General features: G+C 38.5%; 2 protein-coding genes, 3 non-coding genes and 1 pseudogene across 5 annotated transcripts; 2 read left to right on the forward strand and 4 right to left on the reverse strand.

The window, feature by feature from the left end:
• The first annotated feature begins 58 nt into the window (after nucleotides 1-58).
• LOC122079842 lies at nucleotides 59-5,667 on the forward strand (annotated as a pseudogene).
• A 3,409-nt stretch (nucleotides 5,668-9,076) lies between these two features.
• Nucleotides 9,077-11,365, forward strand: LOC122078736 (F-box/kelch-repeat protein At3g27150-like). Its single transcript, XM_042644840.1, has 2 exons — nucleotides 9,077-9,496; nucleotides 9,777-11,365. The coding sequence occupies exon 2, from the start codon at nucleotides 9,799-9,801 to the stop codon at nucleotides 10,996-10,998; it is 1,200 nt and encodes a 399-aa protein (XP_042500774.1). The 5' UTR covers nucleotides 9,077-9,496; nucleotides 9,777-9,798; the 3' UTR covers nucleotides 10,999-11,365.
• A 2,717-nt stretch (nucleotides 11,366-14,082) lies between these two features.
• LOC122078297 (60S ribosomal protein L17-2) lies at nucleotides 14,083-17,715 on the reverse strand. The gene is made up of 7 exons (XM_042644230.1): nucleotides 17,594-17,715; nucleotides 17,459-17,495; nucleotides 17,073-17,113; nucleotides 14,815-15,045; nucleotides 14,627-14,729; nucleotides 14,469-14,536; nucleotides 14,083-14,382 (listed from the first exon to the last, which is right to left on the reverse strand). The coding sequence occupies exons 1-7, from the start codon at nucleotides 17,594-17,596 to the stop codon at nucleotides 14,320-14,322; spliced, it is 546 nt and encodes a 181-aa protein (XP_042500164.1). The 5' UTR covers nucleotides 17,597-17,715; the 3' UTR covers nucleotides 14,083-14,319.
• Nucleotides 15,235-15,363, reverse strand: LOC122080494. Its single transcript, XR_006140786.1, has one exon. It is a non-coding gene; the product is annotated as a small nucleolar RNA snoR74 (small nucleolar RNA).
• Nucleotides 15,752-15,880, reverse strand: LOC122080493. Its single transcript, XR_006140785.1, has one exon. It is a non-coding gene; the product is annotated as a small nucleolar RNA snoR74 (small nucleolar RNA).
• LOC122080492 lies at nucleotides 16,142-16,270 on the reverse strand. The gene has a single exon (XR_006140784.1). It is a non-coding gene; the product is annotated as a small nucleolar RNA snoR74 (small nucleolar RNA).
• Nucleotides 17,716-18,426: the final 711 nt, after the last annotated feature.

The following is an 18,426-nucleotide window of genomic DNA, read 5'->3' on the forward strand; positions in this document are numbered from 1 at the left end:
ATTTCTTTTCGGTTTTTAGATTCTAATTTGCCCTTCATAATTACACGTACTTAAGAGACTAGCACAAAAACCCACTATATAACCGTTGTGCAATTCAAGGAGAGAGAGACAGATTGGAGCAGGTTCCCACTTCCCTCTATTACTGCAAGCACTGTGGATCTCAATTCTCATCATCTCATATACTCATCACAGGTTCTCTCTTTCTCTCTCTCTCTGTTCTCCTTTTTATGGTTGTAAGTGTTTCCTGTCTTTATTCTGGAAAAATCATTGTTTCAGTGGAACTTGAACTGATTGAATGAAATATGAACAACCCCGTTTCTCGGTTTTCCTTTTCATGATTAGGGTTTCTTAAACAGCAGATTCGTAGTTTTGTTAATTTAAAAGGTGATCCCTCTTTTGTAGCTATACAATTTAATACAATGCCTGGAAATCTACATGGCTGGAATTCATACTTTGATGTACAGGGCGAGCATTTAAGGTTTAAAATTTGTGTGATAATTTTGTTACGAGTAACTGAACATCCATGAGCTTAAGAACCGTTCAGCATCCCTTCTTTCGAATAGAAAGTAGAAACCTTGCAGTAATGCTTTCTCTGTTCTATTTCTTTTATATATTCAAATTTTCTTATATTTGTGGCATTTTCCAATGATGCAGAGCATATTTTCATACAAAATGTTATTAATCTAAGATACACACTTGCAGAAAATGCCTAAGTGGAAAACTGATGGAGCATATGTGTTGGACAAGAAGAAACACTGCTGATCTTGTGTTCTATGGGAACGAAATACGAGTAGAATTCTGTATGACAAATTCGGTCCGATTTTCTGTTCTGGTGGAACGAATTGGAACAATAATCCCCTTGTGGAAAAGATTAACAGATAAAAATAAAGTCGATCAGTCCATTCCGGATCAAGTCCTCCAGATCATATCGATCTTGATGGTCCTTTCTTCTTTCCTGATATCCCCTTCTCTTCCTGGATTGCCTCTATCCCATTGTCATCGCCATTGTCTTCCCCTCTCTTCTTCTTTATCTTCTTAATCAACTCACATTTCCTTATTTATGCTCCCTCTTTCCTTCTGTCTCCTTTACTTGCTAGCAAAGAAAGTACTTGCACAACGAAGCTTGTGTTTTTATGCTTCTGCCAATATCCTTGATCTCTCCTGCCATCTTCTTCAACTCCTGCAATGCTCCATCGATGCCAGATCTCTGAAACTTGCACAACAATGCCATGGCCAAATATGCTCTCTTGGGTTCGATCAAAATCCCTTTTTTGCCACAAAACTTGTCTCCTCTTATTCCAAGTGTGGATTTCCAGGAGAATCTTGCCTTGTCTTTGATTCTGTTCGTGAAAAGAATGTCTTCATTTGGAACTCATTGATTAGTGGGTACGCTAGAAACCATATGTTCGACGAGGCCTTCAAGCTGTTTAATCAGATATGCAGAGGGAACGAAATTATGCCGGATGACTTCACTTTTGCTACGCTTTTGAAAGTTTCTTCTGAGCTCGAAAGCCTGGAGATTGGGAAAGTGATTCACTGTAAGAGTATACGAAGGGGGTTTGTTTCAGATACGGTAGTTGCAAATTCCCTAATGTCAATGTACAACAAAACTGAGAACCTTAGTAATGTTCGCAAAGTTTTCGTTGAAATGGCTCATAGAAGTTGTGCTTCCTGGAATGTTTTGATATCTGGGTATGCTAATTCTGTGGATCTTGAGTGTAATGAAGATCTGTGGAGGCTTGCGAACCAGATGCAGTGCGAGGGAGTAGGTCCTGGTGCGTTTACCGTTTCTATCCTTCTTCCTCTTTGTGGAAGCAGCACTGGAAAACAGGAATATGGAAGGGAGATTCATAGTTTTGTCATTAGAAAGGAGCTAGCTTTGGATTCAGATGTCCATATAGGTTTTTGTTTGATCGATATGTACTTAAAGTAATCATGGGTGGACGGGTTTTTGACCAGATGAATTCTAAAAATGTTGTTGCTTGGACTGCAATGATAAGTGGTTATGTGCAGAATGGAAAACCTAAGGAGGTTTTATCACTTTTTCATGAAATACATTTGAGATATGGAATAGAACCCAATAGAGTATCGCTTTAAGTGTCCTTCCTGCTTGTAGCTCCCTTGCTGGTTGGATGGAAGGGAAGCAAATTCATGGTTTTGCTATCAGGAAGGACATATACAGTGAAGTTTCTCTAAGAAATGCTCTAATTGATATGTACTCCAAGTGTGGGAGTTTGGTTTTGGCAAGGCGGGTCTTCGATGGTGATTCTTGTAAAGATACTATCACCTGGAGTTCAATGATTGCTGGATATGGATTATATGGAAAAGGCCAGGAAGCCAGCGTTCTGTTTAATAAGATGCTCCAGCAGGGGATTGAACCAGATGATATTGTGTTAGTGGGAGTCCTCTCAGCTTGTGGTAGGTCAGGATTGGTAATCGAGGGCTTGGACATCTATAACTCTGCAATGATCGAGTATGGGATTTTACCAACGGTGGAAATCTGTGCATGTGTGGTTGATATGTTAGGTCGATCTGGCCACCTCAATCAAGCATTAGATTTTATCTGGAAAATGCCTGTGAAACCTGGTCCTAGTGTTTGGGGGGCTCTTTTTGGTGCTTCTATAATTCATGGGAACTTGGAGATGCAGAATTTGTCTTATAGGTTTCTTGTTCAGTTGGAGCCCAAAAGTCCATCAAATTACATATCTCTTTCAAATGTACATGCTTCTTCTGGGAGCTGGGATGTTGTAGCTGAAGTAAGAATGGCAATGAAAGAAAGGGGTCTGAGTAAGTTGCCTGGATGCAGTTGGATTAGCATCAATGGCAAGACTCAATTCTTTCTATGTTGCAGATAAATCGCACCCTTGGTCAAATAATATATACAAGATGTTAGATGAATTTGTATTAGTAATGAAAGGAACTGGTTATGTTGATGGTTTTGAGAACTTGACATAGATTTCTGTGGCTGTTTGATTGGTTATTTGGATAATATTTTAGCTGTTGACATGAAAGTGGAATGCAATTTTGTCATCTTTAGTTGTGAGATTGATTAATGCCTCATCTTCTGAAGTTTTAAGGGCAGGAAAAATCTAAGTTCTTCCTTGGGTGCTCATTTTCACATGCATTGTTGTTTACATTACATGGATGAAGTAATTCAAACACAGTATGTTATACAGACTTGTAGTGACCTTTTCGTAATTATTTCACTTAAATGGAAAGGTAATGGCATTTTCATTATTGGTTATAGTGGCAAATGTGATAATGGCATTCGTAATTATTTGGGTTACATGTGAGGGTAATGGCATTTATATAATGTTGTTTCTTGTTCTTTTTCTATTCGAGGATCACTTTGAAAAATTTGGACCAAATGCTAATCTTCAGCCAATGGTCATTCACATGGAGTGGAATTAAAAAAAATCACTTATGTGTCAAGTTCACTTCAGTGAGGGTGGAAAAGTTCTTTTAAAATGGTATTTTTTTTCCCAACCTTGTTAGTATGTCAATTTGATATAGCTGTTTTATGCATTATCGTTTGAAATGTTTTCTGTTGCTTTTGATTTCTAGGCAAGATTGGATATTGCTTTTGTTGCTTTCATTTTCCCTAATTCTTCTTGTTTTATGTTATTTCGTTTTAATTGGCAGACAGTAAATTTGGAACATGAGAAAGAAGCCTAAATCAAGATTAATTACAAATTCTTCCCCAGTTGGGGAGTTAATAAAGAAGAAAATAAGGAAAAAGAAGAAGAAGATCATGAATTAATGCTTTCTACATGTTAATCCTTTGTTCTCAAATTAAATCCTTGTACTGATCCAATTCCTTCTTAATTGTATATGAGAATCCTTGAAACCTCATAGAGAAAGTATGTGAGAGTTCTGTTAAGACATGAAGTTCCTCTGCATTCATGATGAACTTCTTTGATATTTTAGTACAGATATTCCATTTTAATATTTCTAGTGTTTCAGATTTTTTATGGCAATCTTATAGATTCCTTAGTAGTCATTTGTATCAGGAGTAAATGCAGATGATGTTCATGTGATTGTAGCTGCACCAGCAGCTCATGGAGAAGTTAACAATGAGATGTTGGAGTTTATGGGAAAGGAATGTTTCAGGTCGTATGACTACCTGAAGCATGATCATTATGTAAAACCATCAAAGCATAAAGATGGGGTGCATGTTCATATTTGCTCAAAGAAGAGGTGCTGGGTCTAAGGTGAGCCAGAGGATTCTTCAAAGGGGGGTGGAATAACAAGTCAAAGCTCCTTGTGGTGAGTCTGCTAAACATTATTTACAATTTTATTTTGTATCAATGGAGGCTGAGAAGTGTAATTTGTGATTTTTTGTGTCTTTGTCAAGCATGAGTAGCATCCTTGTGCAATGAAAAGTTCTACATGCACTTGATACCATTGTCCTGTTACTCTGTTAGTAGCTTCCAAGGTTCCCTTCCCATACGCCAAGTTTGAGCTCAATTAGAGTTGGCCAAGTGATAAAATAAAGCTATGAAAATCTAGGGCTACATGAAGGTGCATGCCAATACATGTTTCAATCCAGACATCTCCATATCTCTGTAATAATAGGAATCGCCACATCATCCATCCTTGTTGGAGCATTGCATGGGCCAACCAGTTTGGTTGGGCCATGTAATGCCATTTTTCCTGGGAATAATCATATTAAAGGTACTTTTAACCAAACTCAATTTAAAATTTGAAGTTGGTTTAATCTATGGAGTATCCAGTGGTCATTAGTGAACCCCTATTCCAATTTGATCAGAAGATGTATTCTTGTTTTGAACTATTAAGGTAGAAAACTATTTCATTTCTTTGATGTTAATCACTGATATATATATATATATATATATATTTTTTTTTTTCTGAAATGGGTTTTTGTAAAAGGTTTTGTGTTGTCTTGAACCAGGTCTATGAGGAACTTCTGGAGGCTGTACAACCTTGAGGCTTACTGCATCCAGGTTCACATCTTTCCTGTGGTATACGTGCAGATACTGGTCTAAATTACATGCCTGTGCTGGGTATGTGTCATCTGTGGGCTGTACAACCTCGATCTTTCCTGCATTCATCTCACATCCATCTACTAATATATATGCAAGGTCCTGGTCTATATATACATGCCTAGCATGCACTGGGTATGTTTTACCTGTGGGTGGAAGACTACTTACACATGAATGCTCCCCTCTTTGGAAGAAGATTAATTTCTGTTTTTTGCATGAAACAACATGCCTTTCTTATTATAGACTTGTTGACTTTTGGAAACATTTTATTGATCTGTCTGCGACATGTTTCTGCTTTCTATTCAGTGTGTGAGAGCAGAGCTGTGGGGTTGTCTACTTGGTTGCAGGACCCCCAACATGATAGCATTTCGCAGGAGCTTGGCCATACAGTGTAAATGCAGGGATAGGGGTCTGCCCTGAGATGCTGCCGGGCATTTATTCCCTTTCTGTTTCTGACTGATCTTTGCCATCAGACACTAAAATTTTCTGGTTCTGTTTCCATGAAATGGTGCATCTTATTTCACAAGCTTCGAAGAATATGATAGATTTGAAGGTGAGTTATTTGATACATGGAAACAGAGTCTTATTAAATGACTGCTAGGCCGTTTGCCCTTTTTGCTTGATGGAAACGAAGGAATAAGAAACAGGATTGAGTTTTCCTTCACCATGGTGTTCTCTCAGCATCAATGATGTTATGATGCTATGATTGGACTCTGGGTTCATCATTAACTCCCATTCCATAATGTTCATAGTCCAAAATATGCTTCCCAAGTCCAATCAGAGGGTCAGATCCCAAGGTTGAAGAGATTCTTTCTTCACCACGGGTGATGATAAATTGGGTCCAAAGAAACAAGAATAGTGCTGCTTACACCTTTTTGTTTCGTTTTTTATCATAATTAAACGAAGGGAGAGGTTCTCTGAGCAAGCGGCATAGGGAGCCAGGAGCACACAAATGTGGAAAAAGAAACCCTTTCATTCATAGGGGTAAAGAGGTCGTTTCATATGAAAAGGAGAAAGGGTGCTAGTGTACTCTCCACGATTGGCTTAAAAGAAAAAAACAAAAATCTGGAAGCTTCTCTCCTCTCCATTGATGTTAAGGTCCAACTTGGGAGGGGAGGGAGTGATGAGTTCAGTGTGAGGTGATTTTAGTTAGTTGCTTAGACAAAGGCCTAACTATGACGTTTTGGGGAGAAAGAAACAAATGAATGAAGCATGGGATTGTTGTCAAATGAAATGAGTTCTGGGTGGCTGTGGAATCTTTAAGGTCAATTCATGCTCATCAGATTTACAAGTATTATAGGCTTTTTGTATCCAAGTTGATTGGTCTTAAGCCTTTTCCATTTGGCATTTAGATCTGATTCAATTCAATCGACTTATCAAAGTCATCTTCCTCACCCAAATAACCACGCTCAGTAAGTGGCAACTCATGTTTAGACTTTGGATGCCCAACCTTTGTGGTTGTTCAGGGGTTTTTATTTATAAATTATACTGTGAAAGGTCAATTTCTGGAGAGAATGTGGGGGCCAAGGTGCCTAAAATAATACCTAAAATAACAACTAACTTCACCTAAACCAAAATAGTCTCCAGATAGGGTTGTGTGAGTGAGATTATTTTCTACTTAAAAAGCTTCTAGTGAAGGACAGCCTCTAACTAAAATAATCCCCAAATATTCCAAGACTAGCAGTCATAGTCAGATGAGGTGTTTATTAAAGAAAGCTAACATAAGGGGTTGGATTGGTTATATAACAACCCCTAACTAGCTCTCATGAGTCGAGACTATGGATTACAAAAGGCAATACAATGGAAAATTCTTAAGATTCTCACAGTTATAAAATTTGGAATCGGATCGGTGGAATTGACCGAACCCAATTCGGATTCTTGCTCATATAGAGTTGCTGATTTGTATTCGTTTCTAGGGTGTAGGATGATTTTGGCCTATTCCTGATCGATTCAGGCCAATTTCTCATGGTTGAACTTTGATGATTCTTAGTCTATTTCCTTCACATTATAAGAGTACTACACCTCCAAGGATAAGAGGTTTAGCAAGGAAAGACTAACATAAGGGGTTTCCTTGGTTTTATAGCAAACCCTAACTCTCTCTCAAGATCATAGATTTGAAAAAGGCCACACAATGGAAAATTCTGATGATTCTCACGGCTCTAAAAATTGAAATCCAACATCTATCTAGTGCAGTGGGTGAGATTATAATGTACAAAGTCCACATTCATCAGGAGTTATAGGTCAAACTCGACCCTAGTTTCTATTGATCCACAATGACCGATTCATACTAAATGTCTAGGGTTCAGTCCGATTCAAATCGATTCCCCATATATATATCTATTATATACTCCAAGCACTTAGCATTCATAGTTTGTTTGTATGTGTCATTTGTCAAACAGGGAGGATTTGTTGGTAAAGCCATAGAAAAGAGAGCAACAGAACTTAAAACTTAATAGGCTTTTTGGACGGTATTCTTTGTCATTGGATGATTCAAGACATTAAAAAATGAACATTAATATTCCCTTCTTATCTATGTAAAGCCAAAGATAAAAAGCAAATCCACTGCATTAATCAATGGAGAGGCAATCGTTTGTGTCTCATTCACCCTTTAAGAAGGTGAGGAGGGAATTGAAAGAGAATGAAAGCCCTATCCAATAAGCTTTCATTTTCTAGGGTTATGGCTTGCCAATTTTCTACTAATGATGATCATTTAATTAATTAATCACCTTGAGAGAGAGAGATAGAGAGAGGGGGAGAGATTAATAGCTTTAAATAATATGTTGTTCTTATTCTAATTTTGGAATTATAAGCTGACTAGGACAGATGTCAGGGTGATAGCCCACGTGGGGATGGGATTATTTTATTATAGGAAAAAAGATTCCTATGATGTTGGTGTACTATTGCACACTCAAGATTTTTTTTTTCTTTCTCTTAACAATGTGGGTCTCATGTGGATGATATTGTTCTTTGAGCTCCCATTGGTGTGGGAAAGGAAATCCTCCCACATTGGCATCATGGAGAACCCTCTCTTTTTATCATATTTTATATCTCTCCAACAATTCATACATCCTAGATTCTCATCGAGTGGGATTTATATGCTTCCAAGATTATCTTATTTAAAACCTCACAAAGTTGTGAGACCTAAACTTTCACTCTACCATTTAGGGCCAGCTGGCCAATGGAGGTCTAATAAGTGTAAGTCTAGGGAGAGGTCAATCGACCCTCCTACCCCACACTCTCTCTAAGTAATAGTAGTGGATGGTAAGTAATATAACAGTAAGTACTAAGTAGCCCTCTTGGGCCCTCAATGGATCCCTTGTCTGGCCTCGTAGTGGGTCACTCACACACACACACAAATGTGACTATTATCATTGACAAAAAGTGATGGGATCCCAACCCCCCCATTTGGTTGATTTTCTGCGGCCATTCCTTATATCATAGAGCTAGGTTATCGGAAAATGGCTTAAGTCCACTATTGTAAGTATTGGAGTTATCAAAGCCCAATATTGCTACAACATTGATATAGTCAAACACAACAACTGTCTGGTGCATTTGGTGAGCTGTGGGGGATAAAAACCCATGCTCACCAAAAGGTTATTATCTATTTTCCCACACTACCTACTAAAAAAAAAGAAAAAACCTCTTCCTACCTATGAGACACACACATACAAAGTTGAAAAAAGATCGTTGCCAAACCATGGGGGCCAATGAGAACGTATATATGCATTCAGGACTGTGGGTTCACAGGGGTAGGGTTCTCTATCTACTATACTTAAATTTTTATATCTGTTTTTGTAAGGATTCAGAATTACTAATTTAGATGAATTCTTTTTATATCTGCTTTTTTGTAAGGATTAGCAATTTAGCATTTCTCCTGATGTCTTTAAAATACTAAAAAAGATGACAAAGAACTGAGCTTTGGCATCACCCTTTAGGCTTTTGGCTTTGGGCATTTACTTTACTTTAAATATTTAATTTAAGAATGAAAAATATTTATTGGAGTAAGTACACCGCAATAAACAAAACAATCACTTCTTCCATATATTTTTTTCGTTTTAAGAAGGAAAAAAGATACGCATAACGAACAAATACTGTGGGAGAGTTCTCTGTGTTCTTTAAAATATTCTCTCTCTCTCTCTCTCTCTCTCTCTCTCTCTTCCTCTTGAGTCTTCGTTCTCTGCGTCTCTCTCACCTTTTCCCAAATCGACGATGTCGTCTCTCATAATTTCAACGTATTTTAATCTCAACAAGCTGAGTATTTTAAAGATAAATCCGCAGAGAATGGGGAGCGAACCCATCCACCAACACTCTGATCTCTGCGCCTTAATGGTTGCCCCTCTCTCTCTTTCTCCTCTTCTTCTCTCTTTGCTTCCTCTTTTTTGCCCTAATATATGGTTCCTTCCACCAATGGAAAACCCTACTCCTAAATAAATTTGCGACGACTCCTTTCGATTTCATTGCTTCCTCTATAACTGTCCGCCGTGGCTTCTCTGGTACGTTTCCACTCCCCCCTTCACACCTGTTTCACCTTTCTATGCCGCTTTTGTGGCTTTTGTTTTCGTGTTCATCTGTTGATTTTTTAACGAGGAAAGACGATCCCTTTTTTTTTCTTACTTAGTTTCTTATCTGGGTTTGTTCTTCTTCCTCAATTGGTTTAGTTTCTTATCTGGGTTTTTTTTCTTCCTCAATTGGTGATTAGATATCTTTTAAATTGGGTTTTGGTTGATGGATTTCGTGGGTTTTGGTTGCTAATATATACCTTTTGTGGTTTAGAACTTGCCAGGATTTTGTCTCGATGTCGAACGAGGACGAAGGAGAGGATTTCCATGGTCCTGATGGGGGTACTCTTAGTGAGACCTGGGCTGGGTTTTCTTCCAACCAAGATGGAAATGATGGTTCGTCCAATGGAGAACCTCAGGATGCAGATTATTCATACGTTTCTTCGCTCAATGATGAGTTAGCTCTTCTTATCTTGGCGAGGATTCCGCGGTCAGATCATAGGAAGTTTTATTCTGTAAACAAGCGATATCTGGCTCTGTTTAAGAGCGGCGAGCTCTACAAGATCAGGAGAGCTTATGGGATTAAGGAGGCTTCTGTTTTCATGTTGGCTTGTGGAGAGCGACATTGGTGGGCGTTCGACAGGCAATTCACTTCTTGCCGGAAGGTCCCTGTATTGCCGTCGGACGGGTGCTTTGCCTCCGGCGACAAGGAGTCGCTCTGTGCAGGAACCCACCTTCTTGTTTCAGGCAAGGAGTTTGAAGATATGGCTATTTGGAGGTATGAATTGGTGATGAACAGATGGTTTAAGGGTCCTTCCATGATCAATCCAAGGTGTTTGTTTGCGTCTGCCAGCTGCGGTGACGTCGCTTGTGTTGCAGGTGGGATTGCGATGAGTTCCAGGGGAACAGAGATCTTAAACACTGCTGAGAAATATAATCCGGAGTCCAAATCATGGGTTTCCCTTCCCCGGATGAAGGAACGCAGAAAGCTCTGTTCAGGCTGCTTCATGGATAACAAGTTCTATGTGATTGGTGGGCAAAATGAAAGAGGGGTTGATCTCACTTGTGGGGAAGTCTATGATTCTGAAAAGAACACCTGGAAATTAATTCCAAACATGTTGGAGAATGCTCCAGTTTTAACTCCTTCGGCTTCCAGGTCTCCACCACTGGTTGCAGTTGTGAACAATGAGCTCTATTCTTTAGAACCTTCCTCAAACCAACTGAAAGTTTATTTGAAGAATACCAATTCATGGAGGTATTTAGGTGAATCCCCGGTGAGAGCTGATCAGAGTAGAGGATGGGGTGTAGCTTTCAAGTCTCTGGGTGATGCACTTCTGGTAATTGGTGGGACTAGTCCTCATGGAGGCAATGGGATGACCATATATACTTGCTACCCTGAACCCAACGATCCTGGGAATTTGATGTGGAAGTTTCTTGGCAGTGGTGGTAAGAGGATGAGCCACTTCATTCTAAATTGCTCTGTGATGGTAGCTTGAAGTTTGACCTTTCGGAGTCTCAAGGGAATAAAAGCTAGGTTGGTGAGCTCGACAAGATTAATTATCACAAGCTTATTGGTTCAGTTGGTTGTGTTATCCAATACATATGCTTCTTCTTTGTGATGTGTTCCTCAGTAGTCAGGATTTGTGGGATGCCATTAACATGTAACCCTGGATTTGATCTTTATGTATGAAAGTTGTGATTTCTCATACCAGGAGCTCTGCAAAACTGCTATCTGTCAATAATGTTTTGTTTGGGTGAAGGGTTAAGGTTGAGCTGCGACCAACAACAGTTATGGTGTACCATAGGACCTGATCCTTTGTTTCTGCTTTTTATGCTAAATTGTGATTGTGATTTTGATTGTGATTGTGATTTGTTTTACCTCAACCTTACGCTCTAATGTCACTCTCTAGTTGGTCAGGTGTGGTTCAAGGTTCTGGATTTAAGGTTGAGGGTTTAGGGTTCAAGGTTCAGGTTAAACTAGTACCTATTTACTTGCTAGTAGGGGTTTCGACTTTCGTATGAGACAACCCGGTTGGTCGATGACCCACCTTAGGCTTATTATCATTCTTAGGGTGTCAAATGGTTGATTTGGTCTGATTTAAATCGATTTATGCATATATTGGCCCAGACTAACAACCGATAAGGTGTTCGATATCAGTCCAGTCAGTTTTTGTTTGTTATCGCTTTCTTTCAATGGTTCCTTATCAGTCTATTATCAGTCTGGTCTTGGTTTTTCATATATGTAAAAAAGAAAGAGTGTTAAACATATTAAATTTTATCGGTATTAGGTTTGCGCGTTACTTTCTTCCTTCAGGAGATTGAAAAACCTAATGCCTAGATACCTTGAATATATCTTACTCTTAGAAATCTTGAGATTTTTGTATATATGGGTTACTGTCCCAATTTTGATTGGCATCTTTGCCTTGTAATGTTCTTTTTATTTTTCTCTTCCTGTTTAGTTTAATATATTTATTTATTCACAGGAAACAAAAAAAAATTATCGATTTTTTCAGATTCACCCCCTCTCCCTACTTTTTATCATTTTTCCCTGATTTCAGTTCAAACAGTCAGTTTCAATCTATCTTACCGGCATGTCTGGTTATTTTCAAATTTGCTTGGTTTATCGGTTTTTTATACCCCTAGATCAATCCGTCCGCCTCTTTCCACATTTCATCTCTTAACACAGTGATATATTTATTTTTTTAATTACAAGCAAAGAGATGAAATTAATTAAACAAAAACAAATCTATATCATGAGAAATGTCCATAGATAGCTTATCAATCCTTTTCCCAAATTGTTATTAGATACCCTATACTAGGGAATTCCCAAAATCATCAACTGTAGTGAAGCTGTGCTGATTCGTTAAGTCATTACCGACCATCCTTGACCTACTGTGAACTGTAGTTGCTTACCTACAAAAAGATTATTGGTATCAATATTCGTATCGATCTTAGTCGACATCAATACAATATGGATCGACTGGAGTCGGGCTGATATCAGAACAATTTAAAAAATGATTCATTTTTTACTGAAACACCCAACCTGTATTAAACTATTAATATCGATCTCAGACAATACCTATACATATTCAGAGCAGAGGTGAAGACCACCGATGCATCAAGCGGAAGTAGATTTATCAAAGTATACACAAATTTGAACGAAATTAGCTGCCAAGTTTCTGCTAACCTTGAAATGGAGTCCCAAGGGTGGGTTGAAAAATTCTTCCTGTGGAGGATATTTTTCACCCCTGCCCTTGGGATTCCATTTCCCTAGTTGCTATTAGGGGTAGCAGGCTACTACCAAATTTTTTCCCAATTCCAATAATATTAAATGTAGGAAATCTCTATACCAAAACAAAAATTATAGACAAATTATTGCCCTACAAAATTTCTTTTTCAATTCGAATTCTCAAAACAAATCCTTCATATCCCTTTACTTGCAACCAAACAGTCTGCATCAATAATAATAAAAAAAAGATTGCAAAACCCACAACTTTGAACACTACAACTCTACCAAGATGTGCACAATCCTGTGACGGCACTCTATAACAACAATTACAAGCCCTGCTGGTGGGGGTAAGATATTAAAAAGATTAAAGGAATCGAGATATAGAAGAGTTAATATTGTTGCAGAAACAATGTTCAAAACATGCAGTAAGATTAGGGGCAACCGAGGATTTAAAATCAGAATCGGATTGGACAAATCAGCCAATTCGAATCTGAATCAGCTTAGCCCAATGTTGATACCTACCATTCCGGAGCGGGTGAGCGATCCAAAAGGGTTTCAACTTCAACCTTATAAAAGGCTAGGTACAGTAGCAAAAGGAGAATCAGACTCAAGCCTGCATAGACAAGAAGATATGCTTGACGTTGGAATGGAAGGAGAGACCTCATACCTTATTGATTGAGAAAATCATGCTTCCCCTGCTTCCAACAGAAAAGCGCAAATCTCTCCATTCGCTTGCTCTAGAGAACATCCTTCCATTCATTCCTATAACAATACCTATGCAACTGCTTTCTTTCCTAATCATTCAACATTGAACTAATGATCCCAAAAGGCGCTTGTTGATTGTATGGTTATTGTTCTAACGTACACACTAGCTCAACTCATTCCCTTCCAAAAACTAAGGCTAGGGCATATTGGCTGACTTTTATTGATTCATACCACACAGCTGGGACTGACCAGGAACCGTATTCTGGGGTTTTAAACACTAACCATTCCCTGTTTTAAAACTCGGGTACACCAACAGATCAAATAACTTTGCCAAAAGACCCTACAAAGCCAAACAAGTGAAGATAGACAAACCCACCCTCCAAAGCCAGACCAATGGAGGTAACAAACCCAGACGTAGATGCTGAAGTAATAGCAATGTGTTTTTTTGCAGAGGAATCTGAGACACAAATAAGTGTATACTAGGTCATGCTAGTCATACGAAATAATCTTAATAGTTTTCAGATTTTCAAGCTTCTCCTAGTGATACAACACATACAGAGCCGCAGGTCACAGAGCATAGTAATGTTTTTGAAAGTGGAAACTCCCACCAGCCATATTTTCACAACGATGTAGAACTACTCAGTGCTGAACACAAACTTTGCCCAATGCTCATTAAAATGTCTAAGAACTTCTCCATATAAGTTTTACACAAGTTATACCTAATAAAATAAAATTCATGCAACATAAACCAACAATAAGAAAAAGGTTCTGGCATCTCTGAATAACAAGACACCAGATGTCAAGCAACATCATCCTCTTTAAAGAGGAAAAAGAAACTTCGAACTGCAGAAGACAAAAATTGCTCATCATCTCATCTACCCATTCAAGAAGATGCACCACTTCGTAAAGCCTTCTTGGATGTCCTAGGGGCCAGCTGAGTCTCGGGCTGCAGACAGAGCAATGACTCAGAAGGTGCATAACATAAACAAGACACACACACAACACCCAAGTATTCATAAGCTTCAGTATTACCTCCCTCTTCACTGGCTCCTCTTTCTCAGACAAGATCAGCTCAATGTGACATGGAGATGACATATAAGCTGCCAAAGGATGTAAGAAAATGACAAGAAAGACTTAAAATTAGCAGTAAATTGCAACCACATTCATATTGGCAAATCAAAAAAACTCACGGTTGATCCTCCCATGAGCACGGTATGTGCGTCTCCTCTGCTTCTGCGCTTGGTTCACCTGGACATGGGATATGTAAAGAGAATCCACATCCAAACCTTTCACCTGCGCATCAGGACTAAAATCAACAAAAAGCATACATACAGACTAAAGCTGTAGTTAGTAGACAAAACACTAAAATGACACTTACATCAGCATTGCTCTCTGCATTCTTAAGCAAATCAAGAATGAACTTTGCTGATTTCACAGGCCAGCGTCCTTGCCCATTTGAATGACGGTTCTTGGCCTGAGCTGTTCGACCAACACCACGACAAAATCTTCGGAATGGAATGGCTTGTTTATGGGCCAGAACATCCTCCAAGTATCGCTTTGCCTTGACCAGAGGCAACTTTCTAATGGCATGGGCAGTCTCCCTTGTGTTCTGCAAAAAAAAAAAAAAAAAAAAAAAAAAAAAACAGATGAATCTATTCAAAACTTCAAAATTAGAGTTCCCTAAATGTTATAAATCAACAGTTATTCTTTAAAAATTGCAAATGTGAAACTGAAGTGAAAGACTTTAACACATACAATCATGGATTCATACAACACAACTGAAGTGGCAGAATGGTTATGATGTACCATCATTTACTGAACCTTCTTGTCACCTAAAATAACAGAGATTCACCCAATAACGATGTAAGCAATATCCCTGAAGTTTACGAGAGGCCCACTCACAGAGGCAATGGGCCCCTGCTTTTTCATCAGGTTCATTAAACAACATAACAAAATAATTCAGAGAGGACATATCTGATAATAGAGAAGTCAATTGAAGAATTCCAGTTAAGAGTATTTCTTATTTAAAAAAAAAAAAGGAATGTTCACTTAACTAGGAATTGCTTTATTTATTTGAGAACTGATGCCAATGCCGAATTTGTTGGAAGAACTGCTCTTTGAGATGTCGCACCATCAATTGAACCACTAATCCTGGTTTAAGTCTATAGGGATTTACCAATAATGATTGGACGGCAATTTTCCTCATGTCCCTTACCCTCAATATAAGGACCGCGGGCAGCAGTAGGATCATTAACTCACTCTATACTATTACAACTATGCGTTCATACAACACAACTGAAGTGGCAGAATGGTTATGATGTACCATCATTTACTGAACCTTCTTGTCACCTAAAATAACAGAGATTCACCCAATAACGATGTAAATGATATCCCTGAAGTTTACGAGAGGCCCGCTCACTGAAGCAACGAGCCCCTGCTTTTTCATCAGGTTCAATAAACAACTTAAAACAAAATCATCCGTAGGGGCATCTTATGATAGAGAAGTCAATTGAAGAATTTCCAATTATGGGTATTTCTAAGTAAAAAAAAAAAAAGGAATGGTCACTTAGCTAGTCATTGCTTTATTAGAGAACTGATTTCAATGCTGAATTTGGACCACGGGCGGCACTAGGATCACTAGATACTCACTCTATACTAATACACTTACGCATTCATACAACACAACTGAAGTGGCAGAATGGTTATGATGTACCATCATTTACTGAACCTTCTTGTCACCTAAAATAACAGAGATTCACCCAATAACGATGAAAATGATATCCCTGAAGTTTACGAGAGGCCTGTTCACCGAGGCAACAAGCCCCTGCTTTTTATCAGGTTCAATAAACAACATAAAACAAAATCACTCGCAGTAGGCACCCCATAATAGAGAAGTCAATTGAAGAATTTGCAATTAAGAGTATTATAAGAACTTTTTTTCTTGGCTTTAAAGATGACTTATGGGCATAATAAATCACCCAAAATTTTCATTTAACACTTCATCCTGCCAACTACTTTGTTGATATGGTTAACCAAAGTGACACTCCTCAATAAGGGGTGAACCAGAAATTAAATTAAACTAAAGCAACCCTCCACTGCATTTCCACTTTTCCCAAACAATGCTTTTACCAAACCACTACATTCTTTTACTCTGGAGTCACCAAGAAAAATACACCAAACCAACATACTAAGCCATAACTGAACTGCTCAGTGTCACTACCACATATACCCAGTTCTGCCATTACACTTGAATCGAGTCAACATCTAATGTTAACTCATTGGGGCATATGAAAATTCTTAACTCAGTACCAAAGGGCATCCCATCTCATCAGTCTGGTTGTTGGAAGATTGACAAGTGCGATGCACCTTTAAACATGTCTAGATAAAGCATCTGAATGAAAAAAACTAGCTTCTAAGACATTAGCTCCCTGCTTGTCCATACACAATGCCAAAAGGCCTGACAAATGCAGTTCTATTTAATTGAAGATTATATAATCGATTCGAAGAGGCCAAGCTAGATTCAAATTGAATCTGTATACAAATGCTAACAGAAAAACCCAGAGTGTATCTTCTTTTTATAAACATAATGCAATAACAAAACCCCGAGAAAAAGAAAGAATTCGGACCGCAACGAACCTTAAAATGGACCCTCAGATCAGAGCCCCTCGCCTTGCATGCTGCAAAATGAGAATCATATGAAGCCAGTCAAAATACTAAGAAATTAGGCAAGTATTTCAAACAGTATTGTTTTGCTCATCCAGTGAAAATGAAAACTTACCGAAGGGTGAAGGCATTTAAAAAACAAAAAAAAAAACTACGTACAGTTTCTAGTGAACGAAGTGATGAATAAAAGAACAAACAAACAATAGAATATCGCTGATAGATGATGATAATGCGATCTAAACCCTAAATTTTAAAAAGCACTGAAAGTTATATTGGAGGCAATAGAAGGAAAAGTGAAGAAAATTTGGAACACCCATATGAAACGAGTATATAAACGAAAATTAGCTTGGTATGCTTACATTTGGTGGGATTTTCCGGCTCCCTTGAATACTTCACCTGAAGGAAGAATAGCAGAGAATCAAAGCTTAGATCAGTAGAAGAACAACCGAAGAAGGAAAACAGAGAAGATTTCATCGAAGAACGCGATTAGATACCATGGCTGCTGCTGCTGCCGCCGCTGCCTAAACTCCGTTTCTCCTTCTCTCTCGCGGACGAGCCGATTAGTAAATGAGCAATAGGTCACCACCCTCTTTAAGCACGAGAAACCCTAACCCCTACTCGGGTACGAAGGTGGACCAGCACTTCAAAATTCTGGCTACGAAGTTGGACCGGGGTTTCAAAAGCCCAAGGCTGCTGTTTAATTGGGCTCACCGCGTCCATTTTTATGAAACTCAGAACAATTTTACAATAGTTGGGCCTGGACAAAAGAGAAGTCATCCTTTGGTTTTTTAATTGCCAAAAAAGTGACTCAGATGAAAATTAAATTTCCCCAGTATTGGTGACGTTTAAGAGTCCCTCTTACTTGACACCTAGTACGATGTTTGATCCACACTTAAACTTCACTGAAAATAAATATCAATTAAAAAGGAGAGAGATTAAGTGGAATTCAAGTGTGGATCAAACACCGTACAAGAATGATCCTCGTACGAATACCTGATCCAGACTCGAGGGAAGGGGCCAATGACCACATAATTACAAAAAGAGTTACAAATTGTTCAAACATTACAAAATCTTTCACTAAATGTTCAAGATCTAACAAAAAACATAAAAGTTCCCATGGCTTGCTTGTTCTTGTTGAAACGTCAAGCAATCTCTTCACAGGTAGTCAAAATTGTGGTGGCAGTGATACCTAATCGCCACACCTGCTGCACTCCTTCAATAATTCTTCTGATCTTTGATTCATATGTGCTTTTTGTAAAGCCACAATTTTGGAAAACATATTTACAAGTACCATCAATGAAAATAGTTGCAGCCCAACCTGCCTTGA

This window comes from Macadamia integrifolia, chromosome 5, assembly GCF_013358625.1.
Source record: "Macadamia integrifolia cultivar HAES 741 chromosome 5, SCU_Mint_v3, whole genome shotgun sequence".
Classification (NCBI taxonomy): Eukaryota; Viridiplantae; Streptophyta; class Magnoliopsida; order Proteales; family Proteaceae; genus Macadamia; species Macadamia integrifolia.

Coding starts and splice junctions, on each gene's coding strand:
- LOC122078297 (XM_042644230.1), bottom strand. Junction 14,730..14,814: donor ATGCAGAGAGCAATGCTGAT/GTAAGTGTCATT, acceptor CCTGATGCGCAG/GTGAAAGGTTTGGATGTGGA. Junction 14,383..14,468: donor AGGAGCCAGTGAAGAGGGAG/GTAATACTGAAG, acceptor CTCTGTCTGCAG/CCCGAGACTCAGCTGGCCCC.
- LOC122078736 (XM_042644840.1), top strand. CDS start 9,799: ATGTCGAACGAGGACGAAGGAGAGGATTTCCATGGTCCTGATGGGGGT.